General features: G+C 44.6%; 1 protein-coding gene across 1 annotated transcript in view; it reads left to right on the forward strand.

Annotated features, from left to right (window-relative positions):
* Positions 1-4,700: 4,700 nt before the first annotated feature.
* Positions 4,701-17,373, forward strand: part of UNC79 (unc-79 homolog, NALCN channel complex subunit) — a 155,606-nt gene continuing 142,933 nt past the window's right edge. The window contains exons 1-2 of the mRNA XM_063118002.1: positions 4,701-4,826; positions 13,176-13,296. Of these exons, the coding sequence (XP_062974072.1) occupies positions 4,805-4,826; positions 13,176-13,296 (143 nt within the window). The 5' untranslated portion in view covers positions 4,701-4,804. The remainder of the gene's footprint in view (positions 4,827-13,175; positions 13,297-17,373) is intronic.

A 17,373-nucleotide genomic window follows, 5' to 3' on the forward strand; every position in this document is an offset into this window, starting at 1 on the left:
TGGCTTATTCAGAATAAAGTAGAACTTTGTTTAATATTTGCTGTATGCAGAGCCTACAAAGTTCAGTAAGCTGTATATGATAGAGGTATACCAAATATTTGTGGAGAAAGTGATTAGGGAGACATTTTTCTTCCTCTCTCATAATATGAGAACCTAAAGGGGTCATCCCATGAAACTGATGGGTGGGAGATTCAAGGGCAGATAACAAGAAGTTGTAGTTAAACTACGACATTTGCGTCCACAAAATGTAGTGATAGCCACCAAATTGGATGACTTTAAAGGGGGATTGGCCAAATTCATGGAGGAGAAGCTATCAATGGTTACTAATCCTGATGGCTACATGCTACCTCCAGGATCACAGGCAGTATGCCAATGTGTACACCAGTTGCTGGGGAACATGGACAGGAGGGTGTTGTTTGTGGGTTTCCCATGGGAAGCTCTTTGCCCACTGTGTGAACAGAACGCTGGACTAGATGGACCTTTGGTCTGATCCAGCATGGCTCTTCTTATGTTCTTGTGTTTCATGTTGCTGCAAATATACTCTTTGAACATGCAAATATCCACATCAATCATTTGCTAGATAAAGATTCTTGCTTAATAATGGCCTTCAATGGCTTGCAGGTGTTAGCTACTGAACATATCCCACTTGAATAGCTGGGAGCTGAAGGAAAAGCAAAGTAAGCCCCATTGATATTAATGGGGTTACTCCCAGGTAGGGTTGCTGACTAAGTAAGTCCTATTGAGAAGTAAGGAGTAAGTGCTATTAGTCAGTGGGGCTTACCTCTGAGTAGTCATGCATAGAATTGCACTGTAAAGAAGGGCAGATACATGTTTTTGCAGCTTCAATAAAACCACAGAGACGTTGATGTTGTATACTCATTGCTCAGAGTCTTCCACCTAATTACCTTTTATTTCCTCGCACAAAGGAAAAGACACAACAATCTCTCTCCAGCAAGACTATAAAGGGTTTGTAGGAATTCACTGAATATTTAACTAAATAAAGTGGCTGGGGAAGCCACTGGAAAAGAATGACCTCTCCTAAGCACCAAGGAGACATGAGAAATTTAATTCACAGAACTTGACATTCCTGCATCTGCTGCATGTTGATGTTAGGATGCCCAAGGACATCAGACTAACCTGTTTTCTGTTACTGACATTTACAAAATGCTTCTGCAGATATGTGACCTGTCTCAGGGTCCTAGTTGGATTGTGTCTCCGTGTTTGTTCAGAGTGTCCTCAAGCTGTCCTTGTCCCACCCCACCCCACTCCACCCCACCCTTGAGATGCTCCAAAGAAACAGTCCTTCTGCTTGACTCATCTGGAAGAAGTGGACATGAAACTGACCATCTTGTTAATTTCAGTGTACTGGATGAGAGGTTTCTTTCCCTTGAGGAAATCACAGGGATGAGTATTGTGCATGCATGCCGGAGCATAAACTCACCCTCCCAAACCAAATGCCCCCCCCTTTTTTGCTGTGGTCTAAATGGGAAGTAGCTATAATAGCTCAGATCCATCAGCTACAGTTTGACAGATCTGTCACCTTCCTCCAATTGCATGCCTTCTGGATGCATTGGATTACAATTTCCATAATTCCCAGTCAGCTGGGACATTTTATATTGGCCATGCTTGCTAGAGATGATAGGGGTTGTAGTCAGGAAGAAGGACCCTTGTGATTGTGAGATATTTCACTTGCACTCAGAAGTGTTCCAATCGTGGCATGGCTGGGCAATTTGATATTCCTTCATGTTGAAATCAGCCTTCTGTCCATCAGCTTCTAGAAGAACAAGTCAATATATTAAGCTTGCAGTACTGTGCCCATGCTGACCTGATTATAAACCCCATAACACCCAATAGGACATTTCTGTGTAAATAGACAAATGATGAGACTGTGCCTGTTATCAAAGGCAGCCTTCCGGGTACCCTCCAGATTCCTTTGGACTACAACTCCCAGCATTACTGACCATTGGCCATGCTGGAAGGGGCTTCTAGGCATTGAAGCCCAAAATATCTGGCGATCTATCTTCGGCCTTCCTCTTTAAGGGAATTTACAGGGCAATCCTAAACAGGTTTACTCAGAATCGAATCCTATTGATTTCAGTGGAACTTGCTTCCAAGTATGTATGAGTGTTTAGAAAGTTGTTATGCAGGATGAAATGGTAGAAGACAACTCTTGGGTTGTACCACTCCAGGCAGCAGGTGGCTCATTGCATTTTTTAATGCTCCCTGACTTATAAAAATCATTCAAATGAAGAAAATTAACACAACAGGAAGAGGCTTCTGCTACAACTTTGTGTTTGTACTAGTTTACTAAACACAGAGAGGTTAGTTTGCAGATTATTTGGCATGTTGGACCATTCAGATTTATTTATCCTGAATGGTCTAGCATGCCAAAAAAATCTGTAAGCAGTTATTATGACCCTTTGCAGTCCAAAGGGTGATACTCCAAAATTCTGCCATCTCAATCTACCATTTCATTGTTTGTAATATGGAGCTTGGTACTTCATTAAGGCTGCAATCCTAACTTACATGCCTGGGAGAAACATATAGGATTGCACTGCATATTGCAATGAATATTTTACTTTCCTGCCTACTGTTCTTCTTCTCCATCCTTTACCTGTTTCATTTCCCCATGTTGTTTCATACACCCATCCTTTGTTGAACTTGAATAAATATTGTTTTTATTGTGATATTAAGGAAATACAAAAAAGTAAAAGAAAATAACTTAAATGCAGACAGCTTCCTCTGGATTGCATGGAATTGTACAGCACTAAATCATTTTATCTATCTATCTATCTATCTATCTATCTATCTATCTATCTATCTTCTACACTTCCCAATAGTAAAAGCTCTCTAAGCAGTTCACAAACATTAAAACCATAAGGTAGAGCATAAAATATAAAATATGGAAGCACAATATAAAATATGGAAGCACAATATAAAAGTGCAACCAGAATAAAACTGAGTAGCAATGCAGAGATTTAAAATACAGATTTAAAACAGCAGAACTAAAAGACTAGGATGCTAAAATGCCAAAATACCGGAAAAATAAAAATGTCTTCACCTGGCGTGGAAAGAATTACAACATAGGTTCCAGACGAATCTCTCTAGGGAGGTCATTCTACATTATTATTATTATTATTATTATTATTATTATTATTATTATTTTATTTATATAGCACCATCAATGTACATCTGGGGGTGCCACCACAGAAAAGACCCCTCTTCCTGGTAGCCACCCGCCTCACTTCCTTTGGCAGGGGCACGTGGAGAACGACCCCCTGGAAATGATCTTAGGGTCCAGGCAGGTACATTAGTGATAGCAAAACTTGCCTAAAGTGATATGCATGCACTTTTCACTTCAGTATCTTGCTCCTTTTAAAGGGTAATCCTATGCATGTTTAGACACCAAAAAGGCCTAGAACTCCAGTATGCCCATGCCAGCCATGCTGGCTGCGGTATGCTAGGAGTTGTAGGCCTCTTCAATGTCTAAGCATGCATAGGACTGCACCCTTAAACTCAGTTATTTTCTTTGGGATCCTGGGCAGCTGTTTAACGGACAGTGGAAAAAAGTATTCTGACAACACAATTTTATTCATGTCTCCTTAGAAGGAAGTCCCACTGAGTTCAATAGTGCTTAGTCCAGATAATTGGGAACAGGATTGCAGCCTGAAGGAGCAGCCAGCCATCTAATGCAGCCTTCCTCAGACCAGTGTTCTCCAGATGTTTTAGACTACAACTCCCATCTACCTGGGAACGGATTATGGAAGTTGTAGTCCAAACATCTAGAGGGCATCGGGTTGGGGAAGACTGATGTAACATATCTTGGGGCATTTTAGTTGGTTAACCCCTCCTGTTACACATTGCTACCTTTTCAAAATTGTTTTGTGATTGTATTTTGTTTTGTTTTGATATATTTTATAATTATATGACTGCTCTTTTAGAGGACTGACTGATTCTGATGGAAACCCAGAAAGGATTTGCAGCCTTGCTGAAATCGGAGCCTGCAGCCTCCACTGGAAAAGAAGACCTACAACTCCCAGCATGCCCCAGCCTGCTGGGGCATGCTGGGAGTTGTAGGATTCCCCTCGCCCCTGTCTACACGTGCACAGGATCGCGCCCTTAATGTCTTAGTACATCTGCCAAGGATCGCACCGCTTCTCATTCAGAACCGGCGAAGATCCCCTTTCCCTTCCTCCCAGCCACGTTTCTGTTGCCCAGCCCTCCTCCAAGCGCCCCGAGCGCGGCCGGCGTTCCCTTTAAAAGGCCGGCCGCGCTCAGACGCCCATCTTCATGAATGGAACATCACCACACCACCTCCTTCTCCACGGCCCCACCTTCCTCCGGGGCCTGATCTCCTTTTAAGCCGGTGGAGCGGCGGCTCGCCTCTCCTACTCTTTCTCACGGATCGCCCACGGGTTACTTCTTCTCCGTGGCGCGGCGCCGGCCGTGGCCCTTGTTCGCCAGGGGCCAGCGACGGGGTGGAGCCCTCGGGGCTCTCCGCTTCTCCCAACGCGCCATCGAAGCCGCCTCCTCGTGGCTGGGCTGGGTTTTTAAAAAAAATATTATTGCAGCTTTGCAGTTTGCAGCAGCAGCGGCGGCGGCGACAATGGGAGAGGCGGAGGAGCAGGCGGGAGGCAGCTCGGGCCAGAAGCGGGCTCTTTCGCCGCTGTCGCCGCCGCCGCCGCCGCTGTCGCCTCCCCAAGAGAACGCCACGCACCGCTAGCCGGGGAGGAGGAGCAAGAGGAGACCCGACGCCGTCAGCATTGGGACCGACAAACGCTGCCTTCCCCGCAAGCCCGGCGTCATGTCGACCAAAGCGGAGCAGTGTAAGTAGCAAGAGGGGGACACGCAAAAGGAGCTGAAAAGGGCTGGCTGGCTGGAGGGTGGGTGGAGGGCGGGCGGGTGGCCGGGCAGGCAGGCAGGCAGGCGCCGGGCACTGTCCTTGGTGCTGGATGCGGCAAGATGATTCCCACCTTTCCCCCGGGTTTAGCACAGACAGCGGGATGAAAGAGGGGCGGAGCGAGATCCCAGGGGCTCGAAGAGCAGGGCAGTGTTTAAAAAGCTTGATTCTGGGAGTCTCTCTCTCTCTCTCTCTCTCTCTCTCTCTCTGGGTTTTCTGCGCCCACTGGCGTGACAACCCTTTCAAATAAAGCTACATATCGCCGTAAAGCGCCATCCACTGTCTTCGGCCCCTTTATATTTACAGCAAGGTTGGGGAACCGTATCCTCCAGATGTTGTTGGACTCTAGTTCCCATTGATCCCAGGCATATGGCGGGGCGGGGGGGCAGGAATGAGGTGAACGGTGTAACCCAGCAACAGCTGGAGGGCCTCCCCTGATTTTCAGAAGGGGGGTTGATGCTTTTGCACCTTCATGAAATAGGAAGGGTGACAGAGGAGATGCAGGCCTTAGGCTTGTGTGTGTGTGTGTGTGTGTGTGTGTAAGGGCCTAGCTTTATGTGTTTGGTTTGAATCCACTGCTAGGTTGTGGCCAATGTTCAGGCTGTATTCTTTTCGTTATCTTATCGCAATGTGTTGGAAGATCTTAAAAAATAAAATGCAGAGGACTTCCAGATTAGCCATCTCTTGCAAGCCTTCCTCCTGCCTTCATTCTTCCCTTGCTGCTGTTTTAGACTGGGTACCGTCGGCTTCCTCTGTGGCTTTGCAAGTTGCCAATGAAGTAATATTTACATGCTCAGATAAACAGAGATGTGGCTCAGAGAGGAAGGGAGGGATTGGTCAGATCCATATATGCAAGCCAGTTGTTTCTAAGGGACCCTATCAAGTTTCTGTGATGTACAGTCAGCTGACTATTGCTGTAGCCTGAATGACCAACACTGAATGAAATGGTAGAACACAACCATGGAAACATCTAATTGCAGGGGACCCTGTGATACAGTGTAGAGACCAATACCTATTCTGAGGTCTGATGTTTTGTAATTAAAGCATCCATGACCAGTTCTTAAAGGCCTTTCTTTTCAAATCTCTCAAGGAAGAAGATTCCAGAAACCCCCTTGGAAGCTAAATCCATTCCAGAATGGTTTCATCATTTTTAGATTGAACATTTAGGAAAGTCAATCTTGCTGCAACTTAAAGCCAGGCCCTCACCCTGCTTCATTGATGAAGGAAGGCGTCCAATGACTGTTCTAGGGTGAACTTTATTGGGAAGAATGAAGTCACTGATCACAGAACTGTAGAATCATAGAGATGGGAGGGTGTTTATTGAGAGTCCAGCCCACAACCCAAAGATAGGATGCACATATCTAAGGTTTCTCAACAGACTGCTCTCCAGACTTTTCTTGGAAACTATCAATAAATAATAATAATAATAATAATAATAATAATAATAATAATTTATTTCCTACCTCTCCCTCTGGATCGAGGCGGGGAACAAATGGGCCGTAGCCAGACCTAAGGTTTATCCCAATTGTCCTGGGGTCAAATCTGTTCATCTAAGTGCCACACAGGGCATCCAGTGCTCAGGCAGCGACGAATCCGGGATGATCCTGAGATAAACCTTAGGTCTAGCTACGGCCATGAAGGAAATCTTCATCCTGGCCAGTCAAGGCAGGTTGTTTAGCAGCCTTCTCCAACCTGGTGGTGCCTTCCGGATGTGCAGTCCAACACCTCTGGAGATCTCCAGGCTGGAGAAGGCTGCAGTACAGCCTGGGTAATTGAATCAGTCCAATGACCAGAGCAGCAGCTCTAGAAGAAATATGCATAAGAACATAAGAAGTGCCCTGCTGGATCAGACCAAGGGTCCATCTAGTCCAGCACTCTGTTCTCACAGTGGCCAACCAGCCATTGGCCAGGGATGAACAAGCAGGACATGGTGCAACAGCACTCTCCCACCCATGTTCCCCAGCAACTGGTGCACACAGGCTTATTGCCTCGAATACTGGAGATAGCACACAACCATCAGGGCTAGTAGCCATTGATGGCCTTTGCCTCCAGGAATTTATTCAACCTCCTTTTAAAGCCACCCAGATTGGTGGCCATCACTACATCTTGTGGTAGTGAGTTCCATAATTTAACTATGTGCTGTGTGAAGAAGTACTTCCTTTTATTTGTCCTGGATCTCCCACCAATCAGTTTCATGGGATGACCCTGTGTTCTAGTATTTTGAGAGAGGGAGATCAATGTATTATTGAACTAACTACAGTAGTGACTTGTCTTTATAGGTTGTCTACGAAAGATAAGGGAAACTGCTGATGTTCCTCCCTCCCTCTACATATTCTGAAAAGAAACAAAGGGTTTTACTTCCTTCTCTCACTCAATATCATCCCCCAGAACGCCCCCTTGTCTTATGCCACTGAAACTCAACCAAATGGACCCCAGGTCAACTCGAGGCCATTGATATAGATTTACCATGTCTTTTCAGTGAAGGCATTTTATCCATCATTAGTTTTTCATATCTTGGAGTGAGACATGCAGAGAACTCAACAGGAAGCTGTTTTCCCTGCTAATTTTATGTATTATTTTGTGTTTGGTGGTGTTCCCCGCCTCGATCCAGAGGGAGAGGCAGGTAATAAATAAATAAATTATTATTATTATTATAATTATTATTATAATGAGAATTAATGAGAAAATACATGATTTTTAAAAAAGTGAATAGTAGGACTAGAGGCCCCAATCCAGATTGGATGTGGGGGAGGGCTTTAATCCTTCATCCCCATCAGAATGCCCCCTTCCCCCATGCTGTTGGAAGAGAAATTTCCATTGGTACAAATGCAAGGTTTCTTTCCAATGCAAATAGCACTCATAATTGCCTTGATCCAGATCAGGACTGCAATGGGGGTTAGGTGTTAAAACTCCACCTGATCTAGATCTGGCCTCTCATGTTCCCTAGTTAAATAGCAACATGATTGCTAACTGTTACTAAGATGTTACCATTTAGTTTGGCCTTAATATGGGGCTTTTGTACAAGATGGGGGCAGAGAGGGGTGGAGATAGACAAGGGCCCACTAAGGAATCTTTCTACTGAGGCTATGTTCATATAGGAGTTTTTGCACTAATGTAATACCTAGGAGGTGGCTAGGGAAGAGCAATGGAGCAGAACTGAATTGCATCAGTTAACTGATCCTGGAACCAGTTAATTGATGCAAACCCTCCCATCTATAAACAAAAGTGCCACCTAAGGGGAATCCAGCAAAGCTAGCAAACTAGGTTGTAAGGTCTCAGATACAGATACTTAAATTCATTTCTGTCCTTTAAATGAAAATAATCTGATTCCCAAAGGACATAGCATCTGGTGACTCCCACTGATGGGAGTGCCAGGAATTTCAAAAACTAGGTCATGACTCATTACAGGGCAACTCACAGGGTTGTTTTTTGTATTGCAGTGGTGGGCATGCCGTGCCCAGGACTTAAGCAGTGTGTCTGGGGTTCTGGCAACTGGTTCAGCAACACCTGAGTAAAGTGGCATTTGTGTGCTGCATTGCATTGGCATAAGAAACTCTTCCATGCAATCAGAGCTTACAACCACATCATTATACTTTAATTCTATTCGGCCCTGGTTAGGCCTCATCTTGAGTATTGTGTCCAGTTCTGGGCACCACACTTCAAGAAGGATGCAGACAAGCTGGAGCGTGTTCAGAGGAGGGCAATGAGGATGATCAGGGGTCTGGAAACAAAGCCCTATGAGGAGAGACTGAAAGAACTGGGCATGTTTAGACTGTAGAAGAGAAGATTGAAGGGAGACATGATAGCACTCTTCAAATACTTAAAAGGTTGTCACACAGAGGAAGGCCAGGATCTCTTCTCGATCCTCCTGGAGTGCAGGACACGGAATAATGGCCTCAAGTTACAGGAAGCCAGATTCCGGCTGGACATCAGGAAAAACTTCCTGACAGTTAGAGCAGTACAACAATGGAACCAGTTACCTAGGGAGGTTGTGGGCTCTCCCACACTAGAGGCATTCAAGAGGCAGCTGGACAACCATCTGTCGGATATGCTTTGAGGTGGATTCCTGCATTGATTGGACTTGATGGCCTTGTCCTCCCCTTCCCCAAAGCTCAGGATAGGGAACATTAAAAATATATCAAATTTACAATACGGTGTTTATAGAAATGCGAGGCTATAGGAGAACAGGTGGGCAACAAAAATACACTCATTAACAACTAAATGTTCAGCCCAGGAGAAGTATCTTCCTGTCATGGTTCTAAGCCCTCCCACTGAGGTGTGAGACAATAAAGAGGTCTGCTGTGTAATCCACAAAAGCTTTATTGAATAAATAGATATCTCTTCACACCTGGAGGGAGTGTGAATGCTAGGACCTATTCTCTAAGCTTAATTAGCCTAACAAAGCAAGCAGTTGCCTATCAACTAAATGAATGGTTTCCCACCATGCTCGACAGGGTTTACCAGATTATCAAGCTGTAACCTCTGCCATATGGTTAGTCTAGTGGACCACCTCCCACATTCTCCCAACTCCATCTATTTCATCCTGCAGCGGACTCTGGGATCTCTCATTTCTGCTGTTCCCTCACACTCCGACAAAGACCGAGTTCCCAGGGAGGGGGAGGAGGATCTCTGAGCTTGGGTCCCCTATTCGATAAGCTCCTGGGAAGATTCCACATTTATTTATTTATTGCATTTATATCCTGCCTTTTTTCCTCCAAGGAACCCAATGCAATGTACATAATCCTCCTCCCCTCCATTTTATGCTTACAACAACCACCCTGTGAGGTAGGTTGGGCTGAGAGTCTGTGACTGGCCCAAAGTCACCCAGTGGTTTTCCATGGCTCAGTGGGGACTAGAACCCAGATCTCCCGACTCCCAGTCCAACACCTTAGCCACTACATCACACTGGGTCTCCTTGACACCTAGAAAGTCTTGGAGGATTTCCTCCCCTGATTCCTGGTCTTCTTCAGCCTCTGAGTCTGATTCGGGATCCACACTAAGGCAACCAAGCCTGATCCTGACACTTAGGCCTTAGCTAAACCTAAGGTTTATCCCGGGGTCGTCCCTGCCTGCTCCTGGGATATCCTGTGTGTCATTTACATGAACCAGGATGACCCTGGGACGATCCCGGGATAAACCTTAGGTCTAGCTAAGGCCTTCGATTGCTTCTGAAAGATGTTCAAAACATAGATTTGGACCACCTTTGGAGGGGTGCTCCAGTGATCTGAAGATGTCTTGGAGACACTGAGACATGTATTCCCTGCAGCCAGTTGGTGCCTCTTTCGTGTAAAAAAGGGGCATGTAGGTGTCTGTGTGCTGAATTCTCCACCTGCTCATGGCTTGCCACAATATTCATCCTCAAAACCACCTGTAAAAGGAAGCAAGGAGGTTCCATAAAAGTTAAACATTAAACGCCACCCATATTGCTTCCTTTTCCTCATTCTCTCTGGATTTGTGGCACAGAGTCAAATCTCTCTCTCTCTCTCTCTTTCAACAAGTATGTTCAAAATGAAAAAGGAGGCTGCTACCAAGGCTTACAACAACAACAATAATAATTCTTACCAGCCTCTCCATTTTGATCTAGGTGGGGAACAACAGCAAGTATAAAATACATAAAATACTGATTAAAAACGTAGTATATATTTTAAAAACTTCCTAAAAAAACTTTCTCAAAGCATCCTAAAATTCCACTGGATAGGCCTGCCAGAAGAGATCAGTCTTTATAGCTTTCTTAAATGCTAAAAGACTGTTAACTTGACGAATCAGGCCATTACTACCACTAGTAGCCACCACAGTGACCAGGAAGAATTACCACACCATTGAGAGAAGGAGCCAATGGGTTCTTGGAAATGGCTGCAGTGTGAAATGGGGATTGGCTATGGGTGTAGACCTTCATGCCCATTTCCCCCCTATCCTCCTTGCTCCCCGGTCTGCCTGGGGGCTGCACAATTTGGCCCAGAGCAGGCATGCAGGCAAGTTGGTGTGCCCCAGTGCTCTACCTGGATCCTTATGCTGCCTGTGCTTCCGCTTGAAGAGGAAGTCGAGGAGTGAAAGAAAACTCCACTCCTTTTTGCACGAGTCCAAATTGTCAATAGATGACAGCAGAGCTAGGCGAGAAGAGGAGGAGGGTGTGTGCGTGGTGGGGAAACAGTTCTGTTTGTCATTGGACTCCAACTCTAGTGAGCCCCAGCCAGCTTGGTCAATGGTCAGGGATTATGGGACGAAGACCAACTTAACCTGGAGGGCCACAGGTTTCCCACACTGGCTTAACCCATGGTTCATTTTACCTTCCTTTCAGCCTTGTTTTTATTTTTATTTTTCTGGAGAAATATTCCATTGCAATGTTTTCTTTAAAATCCATTCTGAGTATGAAGCGCTTTCTCAGCGATAAAGAGCTCACTGACCTGTGTGGAAGAAAACAGGCAAATGAACTGTATGAGTCACTGCTTTTGTTTGCCATGCTAGCACATGACAGTCAGAAAAATCTGGGAAAAGAATTGATTTCTGTGGAAATTTGGCCCATTAAGTGTCGTTGATTAAGAAAAACACCATTTCTTTCACAATTCCGTTTTGCTTGTACTCCATGTGTACAATTTGTCTGATCTCCTTTTTTTGACTGCTGAAGCAATAAAGAAGGTTAAGTTTATGGTTTTCATATATTCATTTTTTAATCACTAAGCTTTCTATTAAAATGTCTTTGTTTTTTATTTGTATACCTTTCTTCTCACGGTTTATGATATTATAAAATCCACTCTTAAATTATTTTTTGTAAACACCATGGCTACATGATTTGTTGCATCTGGGCTTAGTCATACTTAAGAGTAGACCCATTTAAATTAATGAGATTTAAGTTAATCTTGACTAATTTATGCCGCAGTGATTTCATTGGGTCTGTCCAAAGTATGACTAAGTCTGGATCCATGCCAATAAATTGTTTAATCATTAGACATTGCAGATTGAGCTTTAAAAAAACAAACCCCCTGTACAGAGGACACACCAAGCCATCATGGTTAAGCATTTTGAGCTAAACATTATGACTTAACCTGCTGTGTGAACCATGACTTAGTGTGCCATGTGACCCATTCCTAACCATGGTGACTACATAACCATGGTTCAAACACACTCACTAACCATTTACTGCAAAAGGGTTAGTGGCCTAACCTTGGCTTAGCGTGTCATCTGAACAGGCCCATTGTGTAAATCCACTATCTCTGGTCATCCATATCCCGAAGAGCAGTACTATGTAGAACAATCTGCAGTGTATTAGGGTTACCTAGGGAGCTGGCAAAGAGCAGCATAGTGATGTTGGGCTTTGGCTGGGAACAACAGGGTTCACTTCACTGATCAGCCATGAAGTTCACTGATGACCGTGGGTAAGTCATTGTCTGAGTTTAGCCTATCTGTCCAAGGTTAGTTCCTCATATCAAAGCCCAAGCAGTCTGAGACTTAAATGAGGATATAATAGTGCAGAGGACAATTGACATAGGCCCAGTCAGGATCAGGTACAAGAGCTAGAACTGAAGTTCAATCGACTCCAAGGCAAGAAAGGCAGCCGCTGGAGTAAGGCTTCTCAACAGGTACCTATTGGAAGCTGTTGTACCAGCAAAGATCAAACGGAGACTGAGATGTTTCATGCCAGCACAGCCAGACTTCTCCCTCCAAGCTGGGCGACATGATGCACCTGGTGCCTCCTCCTCTTGACAAGACCCCTCCACCTGAATAATCCTCTGGTCCTGCAGTCTCCTTACAACCAAGCGAGGACATCTCCTCTGAATCTGTATGTCCCACCAGGCCTGCCTTGGTCTTAGCAACTGGGGGTGAAGGGGGAAGAGTCTAGGTCTGTGGTGTGGGATAGCGGCTCACCCGGGGCCCTGAGCAAGGTGTATGAGTGACCGGACAAGTCAGGCTGCTTGGTAGGGGTTGTGGGGATTTCTGTGTGATCTCAAGCTCTTTCTTGGATGAGGGTCCCACAAAATCTAGATCAGATTGGCAATCATGGGAAGAAAATTTAGTTGACAATTGCCATCAGCTTGAACTTATTCAATTTTGGCCTCAGTACAATGCAGGGCTCCCTCTTCTTAGCAATCTGCAACTGCTATTAACTTTTTAAAAAAACAATAACTAACCTGCTGAAGAGCCATGATCATTGGACCATCGCCCTGTCTTTTATTGTGGCCAGAATGTAGGAAAACTGTATGATTTTCTAATGACAAGAACTGATCTAAGGTATTCTTTTCCCTCGTTTTCTTCTTTTCTTCATCACGGCAAAATCCAGTCGCTTCCAAGATCCGGTACTTGCAAGAATACCATAACCGTGTCCTTCACAACATTTACCCCGTCCCCTCTGGAACTGACATTGCAAACACTCTGAAATATTTTTCTCAGACATTACTAAGGTAAGCTTTAAATTATGCTCTCAAAGAAAACAGAAAAATATAGGTTACGCAATGCATATGAATACCTTATTGACTAAAAAAATGGTGTTCTGCACAAGGGTCATTGCTCAATGAAATATAACATCTGGAATTCATAAGTAACTTCAGCAATGGCTGTCCAGACTGGGCCTACTTGTGTCACAGGATGAAGTGGGTATGAGCAGTAGACATCAGGCTACAGATATGGTATAACTCTTTTGACTGCTTCCCCACCTAAAAAATTCCTTGCAAATGAAAAACTTAGGGAGAAAGGTTGCAACCCAACCCTTTGCCTGCTTATGCTGGTTTTCCATTTGCAGGAAATATTGATGTACTGGAGCATTCGGAACAGTGATCACCTACTTGTGGTCCATTTGATTTGCCCTAGCTTTTGACCACCTCATTCTGCTGCATTGGGTAGACCAGGCCTCGGTTTGCCAGCTGAACCACAGGCTGACTGGCGACCGATTCTAAAGCAAAACTCACTTGGCTAAGCTTGGCCCTAGGAAATGCTACGTGTTTAGCCAAAACAGTCTCAATGCTCCAACTTAAGACTAGAGGACCTACAGTAGTTATTATTATTATCAGACTGATTCTGAAGATCTACATTACAATCAGGAATGTCCTAACTGTTTAGTTGGTCTTCCGATCCAAATTCCCGTTTGGGCCATCAATCCACCAGTCCATGAAAGGCAACAATCTTGATAACACTGATTTGTGAACACTCATTAACTCTATGTGCTTTTAGATAAAAGTTACAATGTGGATCCTGTCTGAGGTCTGTTCTGAACTCAGGATTTGGTTTAGTCCCATCTGTAGTCTAACATACTATAAGCAAGAAGTTCGATTGTCACATAGATGTTAGTATGCTGTGAAGAGCTTCACCTGCTGATTGCTGCAGGTCATGCTGGTGTTAAAGGCACAGAGCAAGTTAGATTTTTTTCCTGGTCAGTTGGCAGCCCTAGTAGCCCAGAGCCTTCCCTGCTCTGCTCATGATGGAATGTAGAGTTCGGATACATCCCTGCAGTAAGAGGGGAAGGGTAAAAAGGAGTGTGCTAGGTCTTACCTTTCCCCCTTTGCTCATCCTGGAGCAAAGGGGATATTCTGCCATCCTAAATAGTGTGGATATGCAGCACAGTTTTGACACATAAAGTCAAGTGAAAGGCACATGGTAGTCAATGATTAATTATTTTCACAAGCACATTTTCTTCAATGCTGGGAGATATCTGGTTGTGGGCCACATTTAGGCATGGCATCGCCTGATTTATTCTTGAGTAAAGATGTGCTTGGGGAAATAGAAATACTACAGAATAACAGAAATGTAAGGCTGATTGACTAGTCATCTTGTCTAACTTGCCACCCTAAGAAATTGCCTACCCTAAAGTAGTTCCAGAAGATCCATCTCTTGATATTTTCTTAAAACTTCCAAGGAAGGAGAATCTTCACCCTTCCTAATGAGAATTCACACTCTCCCTCTGCACTCTTCCAGATTACCAAAGGAGTACAGTTCCCCCTAATGTGTAATTGGAACCTATAATTAAAAAAACACTGTGTTTCTTTTCCAAATCTCCAGAGAGAGTTTGGATAATTGTTTGCCTTTATCCGAAAGTTTCCTTGAGGCACGGCCATCAGCTAGAAGTCAATTAGTTTTGCTAAGGCAGGGGTGGGGAATATATGGCCCTCCAGATATGGGCAGACTGCAACTCCCAGCAGCCCTTGGGATTGGCTATGTTGGCTAGGGCTGCTGGAAGTTGCAGTCCACCAACATCTGGAGGGCTATATGCAGTGGAGGCTAATGGCTCCAGTGTCAGTGGGGCAGTGAATCCACTCCAGGTTTCAGTCTGAACCAGTCACCTTGAAAAGTGCCTTTAGAGATCTGACTGAAACCCAGAGTAGATTCACCACCCCACTGGCTTTGGGGCCAGCAGCCTCCACTGGCAATACGTTCCCCCCATCCCTCTGCTAAGGAAAAAGCACTGAACAATAGATAAACACAGACCCTTTCTCCCATTATGCTGGTGACTTGGGAGCCTCTCCAGCATAGTTCCTTCTCATGCTGCTGAAAGTAATGTATGAAGGCCCAGGTTTTGTGGGAGGAGCCAACACTGTGGCTCCCCCCCCATGCTAGTCTCTCCCCCCCTCCCCCTTCAGAATCTAGGGTTCCGGCTTCTCTCTCTATTTGGCCCAGGGCTTCTTTTCTCCTCCTAGCTGTGTGTGAAGGAGTTGTGCTGTAATGGCTACCATGCTAACATCTCAATGTGGAAAAGGTGGTCTTGATTGATGTGCATTTTGCTCTATTGTCCTCAAGTGCCATTTCCTCCCACATGCTAGAAATGGGCTTAAACCAATATCCTGTTGCTCAACAGCATTTAGACTTTGAGGTGGTGCTTTTAGGTAAAAATGCACAGAGTTTTTCTAAAATAAATGGACAAAAACACTAGATCTAAACAATCTAGTAGTAGCTAAGGATGCCTTAGAACGAGCAAGGCTACATTCCAAGCCCACAGAGTGCAAAAGCAACCCCACTGAGTGTCAATGATTTAATTTAAGTCCCATTGAGATGAATGAAGGTCCTGCAGGTGTCCCACATGGCCTCATTTATCTAAATGGAAGTGGCCTACCGGGCCTTGTCCCTCACATTGCAATGAGTCATGTATGCGTGTGTGTTGGAGGAAAAAATCCCTGTGGGTTGCATTTGCACTTTAATCCTGAATGTAGGTCTGAATGTAGCAGGAAAATTAGTTCACACAGAAAGCGGTACATTGGCGAATAGGCTTGTTTCAACAGAACTAGGGGGACCATATGGAAAGGAGGACAGGGCTCCTGTATCTTCAACAGTTGCATAGAAAAGGGAATTTCAGCAGGTGCCATTTGTATGCATGCAGCACCTGGTGAAATTCCCACTTCATCACAACAGTTAAAGCTGCAGGATCTGTGCTAGAGTGACCAGATACAAAATAGGGCGGCTCCTGCAGCTTTAACTGTTGTGAAGAGGAGGGAATTTCACCAGTTGCTGCTGAAATTCCCTTTTCTATGCAACTGTTAAAGATACAAGAGTCCTGTCTTCCTTTTTGTATGGTCACCCTAAACAGAATTTACCCAGGTAATCCACAAGGAAGTTTGCAACATATGAACACCTTTGGGGGGCAATATATTTTTTCTGGTTTTATGACAAGGTTGACTTGGTTTGCATTTAGATGTACACCTCAGTTGGCATCCTTTTAATCACACCAGGGATGAAACTTGACCCTTTGATTTGCAGATATCTTGAGGGTGCAACAAATTTTGGGAGGGAAATTGGTATGTGCTGGTTTTAAGTTGGGAGGTTGGGAAAACGTAAAGAGATTGCATTGATTTTTTTGACCAACAAAACATCACATAAATATATATATCTCACCATACACAGCGCATAACACATTGATTCATTGAGCTCCGCCTTAAGTTTTATCTTTGGGCCAAAGCATTTCTCTGCATTAAGCATGAATTTAATTTTCATGCATTGCTCATTTCCAGCTTCTCCCACTAACTTAAACAACGACCGCAAATATAACAAATACCCCACAGAAACAAGAGAGTTCCCATCGATATAGTTCTGATCTATAAATTAGCTGCTTACTCAAGATCTAGGCTGGATCCAAAAAGCCACGAAGGAGCTTCTCCACAAATAGTTAGGCTGCTCCAGGACTTTGTTGTTGTTTTAAAAAAATTGCATCAGAAGTTGTTGCTGAATGTTACCTGAAGTTCAGGAATGGACTTTCTGATGGTGCAGTGGAGGCTATGAAATAGACAGAGCCTGGAGCACTGATGCTCATGCTGAGCTCTTTGTGTTCAGTGGTTGTTCGGGGGCTCAGGTATGAAAGGACAAGACAGGTTAGAACAGCCTTCTCCAACCTGGTGCCCTCCAGATGTATTCAACCACAATGACATGGCTGGCTGAGGGATGCAGGAGTTGTAGCCCAAAACATCTGGAGAGCACAAAGTTGGGGAATGCTAGGATAGAAAGAAAGAGGCATAGAAGGAGTGAGTGAAGTTGCTGCTATTGAGAATTTGGTCTTTTAC

The sequence above is a fragment of the Elgaria multicarinata genome, chromosome 2, assembly GCF_023053635.1.
Source record: "Elgaria multicarinata webbii isolate HBS135686 ecotype San Diego chromosome 2, rElgMul1.1.pri, whole genome shotgun sequence".
NCBI lineage: Eukaryota > Metazoa > Chordata > Lepidosauria > Squamata > Anguidae > Elgaria > Elgaria multicarinata.